Below are 21,437 nucleotides of genomic sequence, written 5' to 3'. Positions count from 1 at the left end.
CAGGAGACAGGAATTGAACCTACAACCCTGGTATTGGTGGACTGCTCTACCTCTTGAGCCACAGTTGCCTCGAACAGGTTTCAGGTAGCTGCTTAGCAATGGAAATGTGTGCTTTGTAATACTACCGCCTAAAGGCAACATATATATATATATATATATATATATATATATATGTGTGTGTGTGTGTGTGTGTGTGTGTGTGTGTGTGTGTGTGTGTAAATTGAAAAATATCAGTCCTAGCATAGAGTATAGAGCCCTGTGGAACTCTATAAGTAAATTGTGTGTATATGTAGGAAATTCATCAATGGAATCTATCTGATAAAATTTAAATCAACTTAATGCAATTCCTTTAATCCCAATGACATGTTTCAGTCTCAGTGATAAAATATTGTCGTCTATGGTGTTAAATGCAGCACTAAGTTCTAACAAAAGAAGTATAAAGACAAGTCTATTATCGAAAGAGAACATCGCTGATGACTTTCACCAGCTCTGTTGTTGTGCTACCAAATCCTGACTGAAAATGTTCAAAAAAGGTCTTCCTGTATAGGTAGTTACACTATTGTTTTGCTACTACTTTTTCAAGGATTTTCAAAATACAGATGAGATTGGCCTGTAATTGGCTAAAACTCCTTGGTCAAGTGAAAGTTTATTTCAGTAGGGGTTTGAGTACAGACATCTTACAGGCCTTTGATATGTAACCTGTTAATAAAAACAGATTGGTCAAATCTAATATGTAATGGAATGGAATAATAGATATATGTCTATTAAGCGTACAGCATCTTAAGCAGTCTAAACTTCTGGACCACGTTGTTGCAACCCAGCTTAAAAGCCTCCTGACATTTAATAACTTTTGTAAACTGACATCTACAAAGGACTAAAACTACTGTCATCAATATCACAAATGACCTTCTGCTCCCAGTCACTGATCTCTTTCAGATTACGACATCGACACAAGATGTAGTATTCCTGAGTTCTTCTACCTCTGCTCTTATGTCACCCCATGTTCCTGCCTCTTCTGGAAGAAAGTATTTACTACAGCCATTTCCATCATTCTGTGTTCCTGTCCTTGAAGACCAAACCTCCCCATCACCTTTGCATCACCTTTGTTGCCTTCACCAACATGTTAACTAAATTTCTATCCAAAAAATTTTATTGAATTGAAGGAAAAGACAATTTTGAGTGTTATGCAAATCAACAATAGTTCTGGGAGCTCTTTCTCTTGTTTCACCATTGACTTTAGCAGATTTAGTGAATCTCTGGTTTTATTAACTGGGCTCCAGGTTTGACTCCTGACTCCTGCTGGCGATTGTTGCCAGCATCTGAGGGGTTCACTTGCTGTTCCAACCTGCACTGGGAATGTGTTTAATGTGGACAAGAACTATTGGGTTAAACTTGATGGTGTGCCTCGAAGATGTGATCATATTTTAGGACACTAACTTTTTTTGCTGCTGTCTGTGACAGTTGCTTGTCCCAAACACATATACAAGGAGCATTTATTTTCAACATTATATTTTATTGTGAAAGTATGAGGTTCTTGCCCATCCTGCAGGACTTGGCTCAAACGTTGTAGTGGTTTACAAAGTACTTTCAATCTGTCACATTCTGAGTCTCTTGTGATGTTAGAGCTCAGCATCAAAAGCACTTTTGTTAAACTGAAAGAAAACACAGGCTCAAACTTTGTTATTTTAGAAATATGTGATTACATTTTATTAGTACTTATTTTAATTTCACCTAATGAAAAATTTTACACATGATCACATTCTGTATTTCATTCAATGGAAAGATTTTAAGCACTAATTCCCTGCAGGGACAAACGAAGCACAACTGAACTCCACTGAACACAGTGTTCCACTGGTGGTGATCTGTTTTTTATGACCACATCTTTTAGGCAGTTTCCCAGCTCCACACAAAGATGCAGCTGCAGCTGTTTACACAGATCAGCTGAGCAGTGTCCTTATAGTACTCAGTGTTGGATCAAATCCTTCTTGTTTGTTTAGAATATGTTAACATTTGCAGTGATATTCTTTTAATTTGAAATGTTTTCTCATATACAAGTTGGCTGAGTTTCCCCTGACACCACCCGCTGATTCCTCCTGCTATTAATACATTTAGCTTCTTATCAACATTCCACCACACTGCCACTGCATCGAGCTGCTGCAACAGAACTTGCTGCTTTTTTGCGTTTGTGGCGTGTTTCAGGAAAATTGGTCTCAATATGAGATTATATGATTATGAAAGAGAGGAAAAAATCATCTGATATTCTGTTGTATGTTTGTGCTGGAGATTTACTGCACAGGACGGATCTTCATACTGAAGCTCTTCATGGAGTAGTCATGACCCTTCCAATGGTACCAGGCCACTCCCACAGCAAAGATACTGCCATCGGCCCCCCAACGATAAGCACCGTTGGGATTTGCATTGTGACAGGCATTGTACCAGAACGCCCCCATGAAGGTTCTGGCACAGTTGCCAGGCCAGAGGTCTTGGTCTCTATCAAAGGTGGTGAATTTCTGTCCATTGTGATGATTCAAGGAGTCTCCTACAGAAAAGATGTGTAGAAAAATACCGCATCATGTAATATTTTAAAACGGTTGACACTGACTACTAGTGATACTGCTATGGCTACTCTCCTATCAGTGTTTCTACTGTTACTACAACTGCTGGTGGAAATGAGAAGTAAAAGCAAACAAGAGGAACTAACTGACCTGCTCCTCCATTAATGAATCCGGAAACATGCAGTCTGTATCCGTAGGTCTCTGGGTCGATGGAAAATGAAGTGTAACGTGCAAACTCCTTGTTTCCACTGAAGTCCTCCATGTCGATCAGCAGCTCATACTTTTTCCTCAGAGTCAGGTGGAAGAGGTTCTCGAGACCTGAAAACACAAACACAAATAATCACCGCCTGGTGGTGAGTTGTGAATGTTAGATGAGGGAAATCACTGGACAGACTTGGTAAACCCAAACATGAGAACATCTGGTCTAACCCACTGTTCACATGCAGGGACGAGGAATCTGAATAGGTTATGTTAACTCAACATGAGGGTTATAGATTTCTTAATTAACCTCCAACCTCCAAGAAAAGAGATTCAAATACTCACCGTCCATCGTCCTCCTTCTGTATTCATGTCACAGTACACCTACAGAAAAACATAACCAGTACAACACACTGTCAGGACTTCAGGACTTGGTCTTGTGCATGGATACTTCCTCACCACCGGATGAGTGGTAATCTGTGCCTTGATTTAGCTGCTGTTTCTCACCTGTGTCCAACTTGTATCTGTAGAGTTGCTTTGCCTGTGTTTCATTGTGGACTTGCATACGTATTTGCTAATCAGTCTCTGTAACTCTAAGCTCTTCATCCTATTTTGATTTGGCTTGTGAAGACTTGTATTGGTATTTCTAACTGTTTCCCTGATCCTGTAGTACATGGTGGATTTCCTGAGAACATTTGATGCAGCGCTGAACTCTTTACATTTCTCACCCTGATTTTGATTGAAGGAAATCAGTTAAAGCCACTCTGCTTTGTAGTCTGCATTTGCAGCCTCCAGTACTCAATAATGGATGACTCATAGTTTAGTTCCCAGTTTTCTACTCTAGACACCAGAGTTTGGCCCCACAATGGGGGTCTTATCGAGCTGTGGATAACCCGGGAAATCCCTGACACATTATTCAGTCCTACTCTAGCTGCCTGTGTTGTAGTATTAGGTTGTAACATCAACCTGTGTCTTAGACAGGTGACGGGTACCTGGACTGCAGACGTGGCTCCAATGGGAAAGATCGTGTAGACTCCACTGGGGCGGCTCTTGTCATGGTGATAGATGTCACTGCAGTCCACTGGGAGGACGAGGGGAACACAGTGAGCCACCAGTGGACCCAGGAGGAGGAGGAGGACTGATACTGGCTGGAACATTGGAGATGTGAGTGTTATGGATTTAGCCTTTAAGCTGCCGAACCTCAAACTCATTGGCACATTATGGTCTGTGAAACCTAACTGTAGAGTGGCTCTGTTTAGTTTTGGTAATGTGGACAAAGAATACTTAAAAACCTCCCTCTACCCAGTCAGTCTGTGTATTCAGGTTTGTAAATTTAGTTTATAACTCACCTTCATTGTCAGGTTTTTGCTGACAGTCTGATGATCTGAAAAATAAAAATTAAATATGTGAATAGAAAATAAGTAGAGTTTAAACTGTTAATGGAACGGCCTTGTCACTCTCTTTAAAAACACTTTAAGCTCAGCAGATTGTGGAGCGAGTGAAACTATCCACAAAACTGCATTAAATAAAATAGGATTATTTAAAATTTACTGGGGTTTTCAGTAATTTAGGAAAACAGTCTTAGTGGAAACACATTTCAACAAAAGCACAAACTACGGCCTGTGTAAATAGACATGAAGCTGAAAACATGAAAACAATCAATGACAACAAAAAATAAACATGCAGTATAGCTTCACTCAAACATGAGCCAATGTTTGACTCAACATCTGAGTGTAAGTTTGGAAAATTGCAGAAAAGAGCAGCTGAGGATAAAGTCGATCTCTCAGCCATGTGTGATGTCTCCAGGTTGGACTCTTACGTGTGTGAACTCACCTGCAGCTGGAACAGAGGACTTTGTGTCTTCACCAAACTGCTGCTTCTCCTTCAGTCTGTCCAACTCTCACAGTTTCACTACTTATATCTGCAGGAGACACTGAGACGTCACAGCAGGTCACACAGATAATAAAGCACATTTTTTTTAACACACACTGACACTTCCAGTGTGAGTTTAGTCTAAAACAAACACTTTAATTTCAACACAGCTGTTACTTATAACTTGTTATCTGATTAATTGACAGATACACCCAGTGAAATTATCTGAATATTTATGACTCCTGGCTTTAAGCAAAGCTATGTCTCAGGATGAAGTAATTCACTCTGAACAAGAAGTAGAGTGAAACATTTATGTGTAAATATCTCAGAGTAAATCTTGTAATCAATATTCAGGCTTTCCATATGGTGCTCCATAAGGATTTTACAGTGTGCTATAGTACCATATGTGCAATAATTCATTGTATCATAAACTTTGAACCTGAACAGTTTCTGTAGTGTAGACAAAGGAAAGCACAAATTCAGATTTTAATTGATGAGCAAGAAAACATAACAAAATAAAATGACAAAATGTCCATGTAACAAGGATAAAAGTGCAGTAGCATTTGTCTTTTACCAACACAGCTTGAACATATGGAGCTTCTATCCATTTTAAATGTTCAACATCATGTCTTCATATAAACAGTCATTTTGAAAGAACACACACACAGCAGAGCCTCTGTTTCTACAGATTCATGTTAGTTGCTTTATTTTGGGAACATTATTGATCATTAATGTTACAATCAATCTACAAAGCAAAGATTCTGAGGGGTTTCAAACCCCTCAGAATCCCTACAATTCTCACAATTCTGTCTGTTCACAGATTAGTACTGATTCAGTTTCTGATTTCAGGTCAATTATGGATTAAAAAATATGCTAAATAACTCTTTACACAAATAGTGTCTGGATATTTCTTCTTTTTCCTGGTATAAAAATAAGTTCTAAGTGCTTCACACACTTTAATACTGTCTCTGTTTGGGCATGTTCACAGCTCAGATATAACCATGTGCCAGAAACATGTAAGGATTCAAATACAAGAAGCAAACATCAGGTCAGACTGAGTCTTCTGTGCTTCTGACCAGGTACTATCAGCTTTTAATACATTGTCCTGTTCATACACAACACAATGTAGGAGATTTTTCTGTTAAAAAAGTCAAGTACTACATCACATATCAGGAGTACTTGTTTGCAGACAGATGGTGGACTACCAACCCCAGCAGGAAGTGGCAAATATTAGCTGGAAGTGGTTAATTTCAGCAGAAGATGGTTAAGCGTAGAAAAGCCATTAGTCTGGACCAGGGGCTCTCACCGATGCTTACTGTGCTCTTTGTACTGATGTTACGTATGAAACCCAAGCTTCAAGGTTTGCCTTGAGCGCTCCAACTATAGAAGTTGTTTATTATTGAGTACATATACATGTTACAATATAATCATCCCCTGAATTTAAGCTCAATCTAGCGCTCAGTGTCTCGCTTAAGGACACACCTGGTGCATGGGCTGGGATTTGAGTCTGAACACTTCCACATCGCATTGTGATGTTCTACCCACTGACCTCACCCAAACACTGATTCCCTGGATCAGGTGTGTTCAGTCAATCAGAAGATGGAAAATGATCTTTACTGAACACAGCTGATCCAGATTGCAGCTTAGTGTTCTCCTTTGTACATTAAGGGAGTGAAGGTTCAGGAAACAACACAAAACGTGAACATGAAAATACTGAAATTAGAAGAAAAATCTGTTAAGGGGAAAACTTCCTACACAATAGTGAGGTCTGGATTCTATTTAACTTATGAGGTTTGCATTCAGCAAATAAGTACATTGATCTGGCAGTACAACAGTATCGCAGACTCCTCTATCATTAAATGACACATACATGCAGTAAAAATAAAGCTTTTCAACTGGAAAAATGAGTTAAAGTAAAGCAGAGCACATAAAGATAGAATCTGTGGAAAAACTGAACAAATAACTAATAAAGCACTGGCCTCATCTGTTAATGACACAAAGTTCCTGTCAGATGCACGGTTTAGAGTCACAGTTTGTAGAACTCAAATGTCCAGAATGCCTCAGTGACTCAGCCAGTTTCTAACGTATTTTCCGATTATTATCTATTCAATTAGATTCAATTCGATTCAGCTAACCCTACCTATGATAACAGTGTCAGGAAAACCACTGAAATGGTCAAAGGTACAGCACAACACAAAAGTACATTCTGCAGATGCTACAAATATTTAAAAGAACTAGAGTTAATGTAGATCTAATTAGTCAGGGTTAGAAAGAGGAATAAGTTGGTAATTCATACTTTGTCTTTTTTAAATATGGGAAACATACTGGAAACAAATTAAACATATTGGAAACAAATTAAACAATAAAAAGATCTTTAAAAAAGATAATTAAAACCTTCAGCAAATCGCAGGCATGTCCCAAAAGCATCATCAATCATAAACTAATTAAAGATATGCACCTACACATAATTCAGATCTTGTAAAGGAAAAAGAGCAGAGATGATATGAAGGGAAAAAAGTGAAGAAATTGTTTCAGGGTGACTGACGAGTCCCAAACATTTTCCAGCAGCAGTTTTCCAAGCAGAACCCAGTGTTCTGCAGGTTTTGAACCAGTTTTAACTTAGTAAAAGCTGCAGGTGGGTGGACAGCAGCCATCATGCGCCCAGCATGAAGAAGGAACAGCATTCCCACTCACAACAGTATTAATAATCCTGCCTTACTCTGTGTCCTGACAAACCCAAAAGATGAAAAGCAAAACACAGCCATAAGTGTCCCAAAACGTGGAAAAAGGTTGATCCCCTTTTATTCTTGGATTTCCTTCACCTCAAACCCTCAGTTTTGTAATTTAGTAAAGGTCCCGAAAAAAACTGTATAGCATGAATGTTATTGTAGTTATTTTCCACTTTGGAAACTGCTGCTCTAGAAAACACCGTATCCATCAGTGTGGCGTGTTGCCACAGCAAAGGCAGGGTAGCCCTCATATGTGGTGTAGGTGGTCAGGTCCTGACCCAGAGATACGGCCTGCTTCAGCTGAGAGGTGACCGCTGATGATGCTGGGCTCGCCAGAGTGTAACCTGGAGAGAGACAAAACAGGAAGACGTCAGTGTTTTGCTGGGCTTGTGGTTATACATTTCTGCTGGTCATCGATAATTGTGTGTGCTTTGTTTTTGGCCACTTGGGGGCAACAACTCCCCAACAAGCTGGTCCCAACACAGTCTGAACTATACCAGGGATAGTCAACCTTGGTCTTCGAGGACTGGGGATATTGAGCAATGGTTCTCACTCCTGGTCATCAAGGATCCCTGCTCTGCTTGTTTTCCAATGAACTCTGACCTACCTACTGCTGTTTACCAGGAGCAGGTCAATCAGAAGCTTGATGATGCTATTTCACCTTATCTTACCAATCTCTACCCTCATCTAGGATGGTATCTTCCAGTTTCCCATTGGCTGAACACACCTGACCCAGGTACTTAGCAATGGGTATTACAGGGTAAGTTGGTGGAGAACATTGGTCCTTGAGTAACAGGTTTGAAACCCACTTCTCTTCAGGACTGGAGTTGCTACCCCTCGTTTGTACCATGGCTACCAAAAACTGTCAGTTGTGATTGGCTGACTGGTCTGCACATTAATGAAGTAAAAAGTTGTGTTTTTTGCAGTGCTAAACTAACAGTATCAGCCTGCAGTAACAGCTGCTGGCGTGTTGCTCCTGAATAACAACAAAGTCAGAACCCTTTAAATTTAACTTTGGAAAAATACAGAAAATCAAGATCAGAATGAGTTCTGAAACAGGTGGCGGTATATTAGGTTTAATTGAAATACAAGAGTAAAATGAAGCATCACTATCACACACTAATCTAAACATTTCTCAAAGCTGCACAGGAAAGTTACTGATGTTCCATAAAAAAAACAAAAAAACACTAGCAATCTCAATTACTGAGAGCAAGGGTAATTTTAATAGAGGAAAGCATCCAAAACCAGCAGCATGAAAATGTCATGTAACTTCCTGTTGTCAGGTGTTAATAGTATGAGGTGAGGGTGTGTTAGTGGCTTGTTGAGTGAAGAGTTAGTTGGCTTTGGGTACGGACCTTCACATACCTGGGAAGGCTACTGAGGCCACAGTGGCAGCAGTAGCACAGCTGGTGTCCGCGACGCCTTCGGTCTGCAGACCAAGCGTCTGCAGTGTGTGTTCAGCTGCATGGATTTTAGCTTCTTCCACAGAGGCACACAGCTTAGCAGGGGTGAAGGGGTGGCTACAGATACACAGAGTCCAAATCTCACATAGGTGCATAATAAGGCTTACAAGCCCTGACAGTATGGTTCAATCATTTATTGACATTAAAATAAATGTTCAAATTTGGACAAAAACTCATTTTTTAGTGTTCACATTAAAAGTCTGACATAAGTTTGTGAAATCCAAAGACTGCTGTATCTGTTGGATTTTGCTAAGAGTTAGCAGGAAGGTAACTTATAGGGCAGAGGGCAGAGCGATAGGCCGGAGCAACAAGCAGTGGATTTGGAGCAGAGTAGATACTTGGCTCACTGTTTAAGATGGCAAATACTGCTTTTTCTTTGTTTAAACAGCAAGCAAATAGCATTTACTAAATCACGATTCAAATTATTTTAATTATAGATTTGTAAGTTGCGCTGTGTGGTTTGTTCATGTTTTCTTAAGGGAAATGGTCACTGTTCAAATGCAACTTATTGTTTTTAGTCTAATACAACCTTTATACAAGCTACACACAAGGGTAAGAATTTAACAGTTATTTACAGTTGAGCCGTCAGGTTAACATTATTTAATGGAGTTCACTCACTTAAATTTCACAAACATTCTTTAAGTTTCTTATATGCAGTTTCCACAAACTAGATGCTAGTTCTGAGATGGTGACATTCAAGTCACTTTAACTTGCATATCTTCCGAGAACTACATTGCTTTTCTAGAGATCCATCACAGTGTCATCATGGTAACATTAAGTATGATGATCCTCCCCTCAGCTCCTGAGATAAGTGGTTCATGGTTCTGGATCAGGAGTTGGTGCCACTCTTAAACTAGTTTTCCTGGCTGAGAGCTGGTTTTTGGCTGTTGTTACATAAAGAACTGGCAGGAGATTAGGTACTGGCTCTGACCTGGTCCTCAGAATGCCGTTGTGGAAAAGTTGTAGGAGTCATTATTCAGTTTTGTACATAATAAATTAATTCAGTAGCTACAAGGGCATCCCCCTGGTACCCCACAGCCCAACTGGAATTCCCAGAAGAAACCCTGCAATGCTGGTGACTGGTCTTTCTATTCCTTTCTATTTCTAAATTACACTTTTATATAGTATTCAATAATTGACAGTAGAACATGCCTATTAAATATTATTAATATTAGTAGGAGGACGAACAGAGGGACTAGTAGTGTAGGCAAGTAAAGCAACAGTAGCAGTAATAGTAGTAGAAGTGGTTTGTTACACGTTGGGGTACTGCGTAGCCAGAGCTGGAATGGTGATTTTGTAGAGAAAGAGTTGTCTCTGGTCTGGACCAATGGCAGAGTGGAGCTGATAGACCGGCTGACCCCAGTTATTCTTCTGACACAGCTCCTCCAAAACCTGGGAGACATGAACACTGAGTTCAGACCACTTGGGATCCATTCATGACAAAACGGCACATTTATCTGGTATTCAGACATCCAGGGGTCTGTTTCTGTCCAACAGGTCAAGCGGGATATGCAAAGAAGACACAGATGTTTGCTCCTGACTTGTCTGATCATCTTGAGTTTCTGGGGTCTGTCAGACTTTGTTTTAGTCATGTCACCATGTTTCTGCCGTCTATCAGTCATTTTTTCTCTCCTTAAAAATCACAAACCAAACCAGTGCCCATGGATAACTTGCCTGACTGAATACACTGCTCATTTGTTCCTAAATCTACAGTGTAAAACTTTTAGGAAACAAGCTGCTGTAGGATAAACTCTAAATCAGTCCACCTGTGGTGTCGAATACTGAGGCTGTGTCAAAGCTTGTGGTGACATTAATTCATTCAGGTACATTTTCTTGCCAGTATGTGACACAGGGTTCGATTTTCTCTAATTGGTCAGTAGGGATACCCTCCTTCAAAACCTTTAGAAATCTTCTTTGCACTGCTGCTAGTGGTTCTTTGTGAAGTAAGAGAATCTACCCAGTCCCCCAGAGTCCAGATTCCCTGAAAGAGACGGTCACTGGACGATTTAGAGAAACTATGGCCCTTTAAGAAAGGGGTCCCAAGATCTCAGCCAGTTTTTAGGAGCAAACTGTTACATGGTGGGCAAGACTACGTTGTAATAAAACTGTGTGTGTGGTTACCTGTGTTGCAGGTTTGATGGCGGCAGCCTTCAGGCTCATGGCAGCAGGGCTCATGGGCGTCAGCTCCATCCCCGGTAACAGGTCGTACAGCTTCTCCTCTGCCTGCTTGTCCTCCTTCAGGCAATAGGAGGCGCCTCCACTCCCACCTCGACCAACGACTCCACCCCCGGCAGCGTAGGCCAGGTATCCCCGCCCTCCCAGCCCCCGAACCCCCGCTGCCCCTACAGGTACAGTCATGTAAATTTCTACAGGAAACCAAGAAGGCAGTGAAATCAATCAAATCACCGGAAATCAACCGGGAGGAAGGATCACACAGTCAGACAATTATCTGAGCAGAGTGAACAGGCACAGCGGTAGTCATGGTAACGATACATCATCTCCCTGCTGATTCCTCTTCTTTACACCATTCTTACAATTTATGCTTAATTCACTTTTGATTCAGTGGATCATGTTTGATTCCTGGTTAACTTCATATGTGGATGATCCTGATTTGATACAGTACAGTATCAAATCAAGATCTTTTTGATTTGACTTTTAAAAGACTGTAAGCAAACTGTGAAAACCATTATTGGTGAACTGACCATCCATAAACTCCAGGCCTCTTTGTTACTGTTGCTACATATGCAGTTTTTCAGAGCTGTGAAATAATATTTTTTTTCCTTTTGGCTTATCCCGTGAGTTCAGGGTCACCACAGCGGATTTTTTTGTCTGCGTGTTGATTTGGCTCAGTGCCCTTCCTGACACAACCCTCCCCATTTTCTAACAGGCTTGGGACCGGCACTGCACAGCTGTGGATGGGGATGGGCTGTTGGGTGAAATAATAATAATAATAATGAAAATCTACCTAATCTTATTTGTACATATGCTGTTTCACAGTAGTAGAAATCATTCCGATAGGTTGGAGTTGATCCGAGCTTCTAGTTTTTTTGGTTTCAATGAAGAGGAGATGCTCCATACATTCTGGGCTCAATATTAAACAGTTGATGTTTGGAGAGGAGTTTAGCAGACAATCAATTCACCATCAGAAATGTGATCATGCAAGAGCGTCACTGCTCTGCTGGGAAAACCCCATGTCAAACTGGAGGAATTGGACATTTGGGGTTTCAACAGTACAGAACGTAAAAGTAACAAAGTAAAAAACAACTGCAAAGGGAGCTCATATCACACACAGTATTTATTTTAACTTAACAGTTTGACTTTACTAAGTGCAAGAGGACAGCAAAGTGTCCAGAAAAAAAGGTTCAGGTCCGGTTTAAATTTTCATACAGTAGAACAAGTAAAAAATGTGAATTTCCTCTTTATAAAGTGCAGATAATATCAGATAACTTCAGTCTGTATATGTGCATTCTGCAGAAATAAAAATGATCACATTAGCCCGACACTGTTTTCAATTCAGTTTTCAGACCTGGTGTTTTTCTAAAACTTGTAAATTAGATTTTTTTTCTGTGTGTGAATGTGAGCTCACCTGGCAGCATCCAGCCATTGGTTAAAGATTATAACATAGGCAACGTGTATCTGTCCTCACCTCGAACAGACGGCGTCCTGATCAGACCTCGGCCCCCAACGTGAACTTTGGCTGCTGGGAAGCGGAACTGACCTGGTATGGCAGCGTAGGCCTGGGGGGCATAAAACACAGGTGCACCGAGATACGCAGCTGAGGGGTCGTACACCTGAGGACAGTGGTGGAGAAAACAGTAGTAATAATTAACAATCATATTAACATGTCATTTTAGTGGTATTTCATGCTCTTGTGCATTTTACATTGTAATGATTGAAAGCATCCACTAGATGGAGCTGTTTACCACAGTGACATTCCAAATTACAAATGACAAGACATTACAAATTCCCTAGCTCACTCTGTGTTTATGTGGAGGATAAGCTTCCTGCTGCATCTGTTTAGTAGGTTTCACAAAGAACACAGGCCATCCTTAAAAACTGATGGTTGATCTGCAAAACATCTATGAGACTAAAAGAATCCAATACGTCTTTATCTCCATTAAACCATTTTCAATAACAGTCCAAAGGCCACACAGGTTAACTTGTGACTTGCATGAATAGATGTCCGTCTCTGGATTTCTCTATCATTTAAATAGACTGACAGCCTGTCCACTGAGTACCCTGCCTCTCACCCAATGACGGCTGGGAAAGAATCCAGTACCCCCCCAGCCCCCGGTGGTCGTACCTGTCCCAAAGTGTAGGCAGTGTAGTCAGGCTGCAGCAGAGATCCTCCCCGTCCTCCAGTCCCTCTGGTGTAACGCACGTAACTGTCCTTGTCAACTGGCTTAGCCAGAGTCACCTCGATTGGAGACCCATCTACAACCTGCAGGGGAGGAGGGAAAAACAACCCTACGCTGACAATTCCTCCCTAATCGAACTACAGTACAAGTGAAGAAAGACAAAATCCAAATCTATTGCTCTGTCTTGTAAAGTTGATCTGCAGATGCCATGTCCTGACCTTTCCATTGAGAGTGTTCATAGCACTGATAGCGTCTTCTCTCTGGCTGAAATGGACAAAGGCGTAATCTCTGATCTTCTTCACTCGCTCCACTGCACCTTTTGATTTAAAAAAATAAAACGTTTAGAAATTTGTTTCCCCCCAGATACAAAAGGTTCAGTGTAAGTGGTTAGTTAAAAGGACCAGTCTATCAGTCTTTATTTGGCTCTCATTAACTACGTGCATCCCTTGCATATTTGCATATATATAAGTGCTTATTTGTCTATTTTACATTATCATCTCTGGTGGTGCATTCAAAGACAATTGGATTTTTGACAGCTGTCTGTTGTGTTCTGGTACCTGGTTTGAGGCTGTTGAACTCCTTCTCAATGGTCTCCTCTGTGGTCTGCAGCATCAGGTTCCTGACGTACAAGATCTTGACAGTTGCCATAGTATCCTCGTCCACTTCCACCTCAGGCTCTGCCCAGTCCACTGCAATGGCATGCCCCCACAACTGAATACGACCTGATGGAGAGGACAGGTGGGGACAGGTAAATACCATGATGGAGAGAGAAGTGCTGAGGACAACTCAATATGACCTGAGAGAGGGGACAGGTGAGGGGACAGGTCACCTGCACATTTACCATTACTTGTCCTGTAGTATTTATTGTGTAAGAATAGGACACTGTACTCAACAGAACCACAGTTTGTTCTGTGTTCAGTGCTGCACAAACAGTGTTAAACAAATGATCTTCCTGTGCAGAAGCAATAAACCTGTATCTCTGTCTTATCACTGAGGCTTTGAGCTGCAGCCCCAAGGTGAAGCTGCTCTGCTCAGAGACACACTTTTCAGACTCATTTGTCTAAAGTGTTTTCTAATCCACTTGTTGAAAGAGCCTGAGGTTAATACCACTGACAGCAACAGGAGCTTTATGGTTATTTCTGAGGGCTGTGATCCTGATGTGTCATTTATCATCACACTCATCAGAGCTCTTCCTCTATTGGACACTGATGCAGAGACTCAGGCTGGGATTGGCTGGTGAGGTAGTCTTAAGAGTCAGGATAAAGGAGACTTTGACATTTTTTATGGTGTGGTGTTTACTTTTACGAGCCGTTAACCCATTAAGCCTAATGATGGTAGTTTGGCCACTTTCTAAATATAGGCTGCTAAAAAAATGCTATGCTGTGTGACTGGATGATTCACAACATGATAATATAGTTGCAGTGACTTTTAAATTAGATGGACATGTTATCACACTCAGTGTTCAACTTTGTCTTAGTAAAGGGTTGTTGTGTTGTGTAGAAACTTTGGATCCACTGGGAAAACCTGCTGGCAGGTTTAAGAACCCTGATATTAAAGATATGAGAGTTGCTTGAGCCAACCCAGGTTGTTCTGGTTCAGGAGTTTTACAAAGTGTTCACCATCCTACAGCACCTCTGGCTGAATACAGCCTAGGCCAAGCCCCGCTTTCCCTTTCTGAGGTTTCCCAGAACTTCCTTTAGGCCACCTGAAAGTCCTTCTCCATAGCCTTTCTGAACTCCTCCCACAATTGAGTTTTTTCATTCTAAACCACCATAGCTGCTGCACCTAATGGAGAGTTTAAACATGGTCCACTCTGATTCCATGTACCCAGCCTCCCTCAGAATGCATAATAAATTCCCAGAGGTGGGAGTTAAAGATCTCATGGACTGGGGCCTCATCCAGGCTTTCCCAGCACATACTCACTACATACAGTATTTGGGTTTACCAAACATTTTCAAAAGGGCAAACAACAGCTAGAGACTTTCTCTCAGTGATGTTAGGTTGCATAGAGGAGGCCCACATTCCCTCTGGAGAACTACAACACGGTGGTGCTCAGCTAGGGACTTGCAAGCCCCCCCACATCAACACCTCTTACTATGGGTAACTTCAAAAAGAAAAGAGTTTAACCCCTCTCTAGGTGTTTGCTTCCAGAGTTTATCTCTTACCACCCGGGAGGTGACATTTCACATCCCTAGGACTAGCTTATGAAGCCCGGGACCACCATGTCTAGGTCTCTGACCTTGCCTGCAACCTGGCTTGCATTTGCATTTGATCCTGTACAATTCAATTAGTCAAGGCAAATGCCCTCAGACCTCCACCAACAGGGAGGTCTTTCCAGACAGCTCCTAATCTCATCCGCATTGTTAGTCAAAGAAAATTTACTTTAAGTCAATATTCTTCGATTTTCTCTACCTGGCAGCAATTTGCGGCGAGCCATGGCAGCTGATCGGTGGCTCTCATACTCGACGAAGGCGAAACCTCTGTTTTTGGTCTTGTCTGCGGCGCTGGGATAGACGATGACATCTACGACGCCATCTGTGACCTTTCTCATCTCGGCCAGGATCTCCTCACGCTTCTTGGTTTTGGGAATCCCCCCCACAAACAGACGGCAGTTGTCGACACTGGCACAAACACCGAGGAGACGACCATTCCTGTGGGGAGAACAAAAATGAAGTTACCGTCGAATCAAAAAAGGTAGTTTACAATGAAATGTGGAACAATGAGATTAGGTCATGAAGCTGGTTTTATTTAGGTCCTTGTCTGAAGTGGTACATGTAAACAATTTCAGTACTCCTGTAAAAAAGTACTTGTCTTAAAAAAACTTCATTACAAGTAGAAGTACCACTCCTTTTTTCCTCGTGTTTAAGTGCTTGGTGTAAAATGCACATTAAAGTCTTAAAGTGGCAAAACAGCAGTTAAAAAAAGTGGTTTCTCTGAGTTAATAGCGAAACAATATTTAATGACTATTAAACTCAAGGCTGTTGGTAACATGAATGCACAAGTCTGGTCTAGATTTGTTCCACGTGTCTCTTAAGTAAAGTTTCTGGAGAAATCAGAAATATTCAGGTCTTATTATTTTTAATTTGTATACATGTAAAAGGGGAGAAAACTACTTCAAAATCCTGATTTCTGACTTGTTACTGTGAAAACGCATCACAATGCATTTCTTCTATTCCATAATGGACCAATTAGTTAGTAGAAATAAAAACAAATAAATAAATAAACTGGTGATAAATCTATAAAAATCATCATTGGCTGTTTGGATATGTTTTTTTTTTTTACAATCTAAAGTGAACAGTAACAGGACAATATTTTCCTTTACAACTTTAATTAAAGATAACAGAGAAGCAAAGCTTACCTGATCTCATAGTTGTTGAGCTGCTTCATGGCTGTTCTGGCCTCCTGCTTGTTGCCAAAGGTGACAAAGGCGTAACCTCGGTTGTTCCCGTTAAAGTCCATCATCATCCTCACCTCATAGATCTTCCCAAACTGGAGAAAGTAACATGGAAATTAAAGAACCCTGTGCAGGAACACGGTGGGACCAGTCAGGATTTCCAACCCTCTGTCTCTCACCTTCTCACACAGTGGCACTAGTTCATCTTCAAACAGATCTCGGGGTAGCTTCCCCACAAAGATCTCGCTGCCTCTCTCTGGTTGGGGGCCGTCCCAGCCTGGTGGTGGGCCTCCGTACCGCCGCTGACCGTTCTCCTAAAACAAACCAGTGGGCAAAAGGCAGAAAATGGTCCATAATGCTAATGAAACGTCTTCTCTGCCTGTCTAGCAACATGCACAGTCCATAAAGGTGCAGTGACGTTTGTTAAAAAGCGCTTTATGTTTCAGAGAGTCTGTCCTCAGATGGATGTGAGTTTCAGAGATCCAGGTGTCCAACTCTACCTGCCGCAGCTGGTATCCTGTGCGTTGCATTAGCGTGCGAAGCGCCGCTTCCTTCTGGGTCCCCGTCAGTCCATCCCCGCTTGTTTTCTGATTGGATTCCATTGGGTGTGATTGACAGCAAAATGTAAATCAGGGAAATTAGGGGTGCTCACTGGAAAACAGACGAAGAACAACACAGGGATTATTTTTGCATTTTGATGCAGTAATTAAGAAAATGTGTCACAATGACACACACACCACAGGCTGATCTGTATGAAGCTGAGATTTCCTCTTCTGCTGTAACTGTGATGCAACTTTAGAAAATGTCTTGAAACATGAGAGCGATGCAGATGGAACTCATTCCAGCAGGCCTCTTCAGGCCTCTTCAGGCCTCTTCAGCCCTCTGGTCCAGTCTTGTGCTCTTGACAACTGAAAACATCCTAACTAGCCTCAAATGTCCATCACTTTCATGATTTTTTAAAAAGGCCTGTTTTGAGGACTTGATCCATCCTAACTTTTCAAAAAATGTCGGTAAAATGTTCCTCATCACTTTTCACGTTCCATTAGATCCCAGTGATTGTGCATGAAAAGCTGTTCAGACCTGCTGAGATTAGAATGTAAAGTACAGTTTTTGTTTCCACACTGAAACTTTGTGTCCTTTTAGAGCTGAACTCTGCTGATCCTCCGGCCTGTTTTCTGGCTCTCAACAACAGATATGAGTTGTATCTGAGCAGCAGGGAGGTCAAGGTCTGTTCACTAATCATTGACAGAGACTCTGGACCTGCTGTTCATCTCACTGGCCGAATGGAAACACTGAGAGCTCTGGACCCACAGTGACAGGCCTATAAGCCTAACTAAACTCTTTGAGGAAATGTGGATGAGACAAAATGTCCATATATTCTCATAGAATCAACATTTGGTAAGATTGTGCTTGTTGTGTAATATTTAAATTGACTTTATCTTATCAAAAATTCATGTACCGCTTTGTAAAGCAAACATGCAGAAAACATCAGTGAACTGATCCTGATCATGTTCACACTGGTTTCTGCTGCGTCTTTACACACTGCAGTTGACCCAGTCATATATTCGCTGTCCTACTGCCATAAATACTCACCGCAGACCGACCATGGATTAATCCCCTGCTGAAAATAGTCCACAAAAAGTGCACTTTTACATTTGACTGGCTGTTTTAGGGATTTTTTCATTCTCCAAAGGAAACTATATATTTTTGAGCTGTTTACAGCTGTTTGTGAAGCTGAAAGTGGATTTTTCTTTGTAATGAAGTTATCAAGAACTTCAGGCCAGTTAGGGGAAATGTGTTTTTAATCAGGAAACATATAGACTTGTTTTTGTTATTTGCATTAGTTGCATTGTTGCAGACAAAACGTGATGTCTGCTGACAGTAAAACCAGCTCATGCTTTAAATTCACTCCCACGTTAACTTTATGTGCAGCCATTATTTAGATGCCCATGACGGAGTACTGTGTATCTCCCTGTAGGAATACATAATACTTTTGTCTGTAATACATAATACTGTGGTACAAACATGATCGTCAACCTGTGTGTCACCCAATAACTTCATTCTAGTGTTTTCAACATACAATTGCTTTTCTAACACACACACACACACACACACACACACACACACACACAGTGAAGTGGCCACTTAAAGTGAACCCTTTGAACCTTAAAGAAAGGTTGATGTAATCCTCTTAATGCTAAACAGACTGCTGCTGCATCTTCACTGCATCCATTAGTATGCTGATCACACACACACACACACACACGCACACACACTTTTCTTCCTGTTTCATTTCAAAGAGAAACCCAAACGTTGGAAATAAGAGAGAAGCTCTTCACATCAGAGACCAGCGAGAGACAAAAGAAGCTCACGAGATGATGATGATGATGATAATACTAACAGCTAAAAACACACAATCCAATTGTGTTAAATCTTATTTTCTGCTAAATTTGCTCCTTTCTTCATTTCTGCCTCTCTTTCTTTTGTACCTATGTTGCCCCTGAAAAGTAGTTACAAGCCTTCAAACAAGTCAGACGTAGATTTGGTAAACTACTAGTTTAACGCTCAGTCGTTCTTTGGTGATCAATCAGTTAAATCAATCAACAGGTTTCCTTCCAAGAAACCAGAAAAATCCCTTTTTTTCAGTTTTTGTCTGCTTATTCAAAAAACTTGAATGAATTAATGAATGGGACCCAGAGGTCCCAGGAGACACAAAACCACAAAAAAGAAATGCAAAGCTGAAATAGATTTAAAATCAATAATGTGACAACAATCACAGAGACACAAAACTGCCCCAGAAATACAAAGAACAAGAGAGAAATGTTTTCACTGGGACCTTGTAGTACTTTTTTTAATCTAAAGAAAAACAGCATAAAACCGTGACTTTCACAGTCAAACAACAACATTTACATCTTGTCTATTCAGTCTCATCATTTTGACGAAGGGCTTTAAATCAGTCCTGATCTGGGTCCAAAGTCAATCATAATATTAAAGAATAATTAAAAAAAAAGATTATATAATAAACAAGAATAGGAACTTGTGTTCAGGTTTAAGGTGCAGTTGGCCACAGACTGAGAGAACAGAGCAATTCCACAATGAAGAGAAAAGTGCGTCTGACAGCAGATCAAAAGGTTTAACCGAACTGTCAGTGCTGTCAGTTCATCGATGTTGCACTCATCACATATATTTAGATCTTTCGTCCAATCAGTGACCTGCATTCACTCTGACAGTACAGTCTCTTATGACTCCCAGTAAGCCTTTCAGCAAATCTGCCTTATCAGCCTTTTCAGCTCTCCCATTAATCTCAGTCGTCGTCATGATCGTAAGCATTCATCAGTAACACACAACAGCAGACTGCCATCCTTCTAAAAACACTGCAGCTTTTCACCTCACAGGTTCCAACAAGCTCGTTTGCATCTATGAATTGGGTTGGAGGTGTTGGACCACAAGGCTCTGACTTCAGTGACGGCAGCAGAACCAGGAGTCAGAGGTCAGAGTTCACCAACTAGATACACGTACTCCAATGAATGAAGTCACACATGATGTTCTGCTTTCACTCTTTACTGTCACTGTCTGACAGCACCAATTGCTAAACTGTATACAGACACAATGAACAAAAGTATTCAGAGAGACACACTGCTTTTCGTGTCTCTGGCCTCTTTATGCTCCATAAACACTCTATTTCCTGTTTGAGTGGAAAAATCTCAAGTTACTTGACTGATTTTACAGACAAAACATCTCATAATTTCTGACCAAATAAACAGCCCAAAACATGTAAGTTAAAAATACTCCAATAGTCTGTGTACATGAATCAGTAATGTAAACATCATCACACTGAGAGGGCCACTCTGCTTTCACTATGCCAGTACTGAACCATGTGTGTGTGGGTACATTTCTGCATTATTTGCTTAGGTAACATTACTGCAGTTTTGTTATTCGTAGTAGGTAAATTTTACAGTGTCCTGTACTTTTTTTGACTTGTTTCATTAGACAAAGTTACATGTTAGTAAATGGTTGTTTAAATACAAATTTAGCAGGTGACGTCAAAGATGTCACCACATTTACATATTTGACATAAAACTAAAATAAAGTAACATTAGCAATGCAATACTTTTATATTTAATGGAGTTTTTTTTACAATGTTACTTAAATCCACGTACCCATCTCAGTTACACTTAAAACACCTAATGAGTTTCTAAGTAGAGAAAAAATGAAAGTGGTTCATCACAGATATATTTTAAAACCATAATTTTAAGGTAAACAAATTAAAAACTACTTTCCAGTGTTTGATTAATTAATTTGAAACAGTAAAATCCCTTAAACTGGGCTGAAAACCCTTTTAGATAGTGAATCTTTTACTACAGTAACACTACAAATGCAGGATTACAGGTATTTTCCTTAAGTACTGAATATTTCTGAAACAACTGTTATTGTTGTCTTTAAAGTAAAACAGAATTTAAACATCAGCATCAGTTTTATGGACATTTTTTGTCGAGTGACACTTACTTTACATTCTCTCATTCTGTCTACATGAATCCTGCCCGGCCTGTTTGTTCATTGAGCCACGTTGAACCTTTTCTAACTGTTCATCACACTCCAGCGAAGAAGAGCCGTCAAATGACACCTACTTTACATACTTTCTCTCTGTCTTTGTCTCTTTGTGTCTTTAGAATAATAATCTCCCTAAAACTTTGTTTCTATGAATGAAAAACAGACAAACTCACCTGAGCAATTTCAGAGATCACCTCCCTCCGATCAGAGCTGTGTCATTCTGAACACAGAAAGCGTGTGTGTGTGTGTGTGTGTGTGTGTATGTGTGTGTGTGTGTGTGTGATCACATCATATCAAACTCCAAAGGTTCACTGTCT

General features: G+C 40.7%; 2 protein-coding genes across 10 annotated transcripts; both read right to left on the bottom strand.

Moving 5' to 3' along the window:
- Positions 1–204: 204 nt before the first annotated feature.
- On the bottom strand, positions 205–4,955 carry LOC137105472 (microfibril-associated glycoprotein 4-like). 3 transcript variants are annotated; one of them, XM_067487707.1, is made up of 6 exons: positions 4,587–4,955; positions 4,103–4,137; positions 3,746–3,901; positions 3,099–3,137; positions 2,706–2,902; positions 205–2,539 (listed from the first exon to the last, which is right to left on the bottom strand). In XM_067487707.1, the coding sequence occupies exons 5-6, from the start codon at positions 2,815–2,817 to the stop codon at positions 2,286–2,288; spliced, it is 366 nt and encodes a 121-aa protein (XP_067343808.1). In that variant the 5' UTR covers positions 2,818–2,902; positions 3,099–3,137; positions 3,746–3,901; positions 4,103–4,137; positions 4,587–4,955; the 3' UTR covers positions 205–2,285. The 3 variants fall into 3 exon arrangements, with proteins under 3 accessions (XP_067343808.1, XP_067343806.1, XP_067343807.1); XM_067487705.1 differs by having other exon boundaries at positions 2,706–2,873; XM_067487706.1 differs by lacking the exon at positions 3,746–3,901 and having other exon boundaries at positions 2,706–2,873.
- Positions 4,956–5,092: 137 nt separating this feature from the next.
- Positions 5,093–21,437, bottom strand: a1cf (apobec1 complementation factor). 7 transcript variants are annotated; one of them, XM_067487662.1, is made up of 14 exons: positions 21,294–21,436; positions 17,070–17,220; positions 16,749–16,883; positions 16,534–16,664; positions 15,588–15,826; positions 13,733–13,897; positions 13,394–13,491; positions 13,121–13,258; positions 12,795–12,830; positions 12,464–12,608; positions 10,939–11,183; positions 10,073–10,209; positions 8,720–8,874; positions 5,093–7,698 (listed from the first exon to the last, which is right to left on the bottom strand). In XM_067487662.1, the coding sequence occupies exons 2-14, from the start codon at positions 17,169–17,171 to the stop codon at positions 7,544–7,546; spliced, it is 1,881 nt and encodes a 626-aa protein (XP_067343763.1). In that variant the 5' UTR covers positions 17,172–17,220; positions 21,294–21,436; the 3' UTR covers positions 5,093–7,543. The 7 variants fall into 7 exon arrangements, with proteins under 7 accessions (XP_067343763.1, XP_067343765.1, XP_067343764.1 ...); XM_067487664.1 differs by having other exon boundaries at positions 10,939–11,159; XM_067487663.1 differs by lacking the exon at positions 21,294–21,436 and adding an exon at positions 21,076–21,244.

This window comes from Channa argus, chromosome 20, assembly GCF_033026475.1.
Source record: "Channa argus isolate prfri chromosome 20, Channa argus male v1.0, whole genome shotgun sequence".
Taxonomy (NCBI): domain Eukaryota; kingdom Metazoa; phylum Chordata; class Actinopteri; order Anabantiformes; family Channidae; genus Channa; species Channa argus.
The sequence above is the reverse complement of the archived record's forward strand: the minus strand, read 5'-3'. Positions and strand labels throughout refer to the sequence as shown.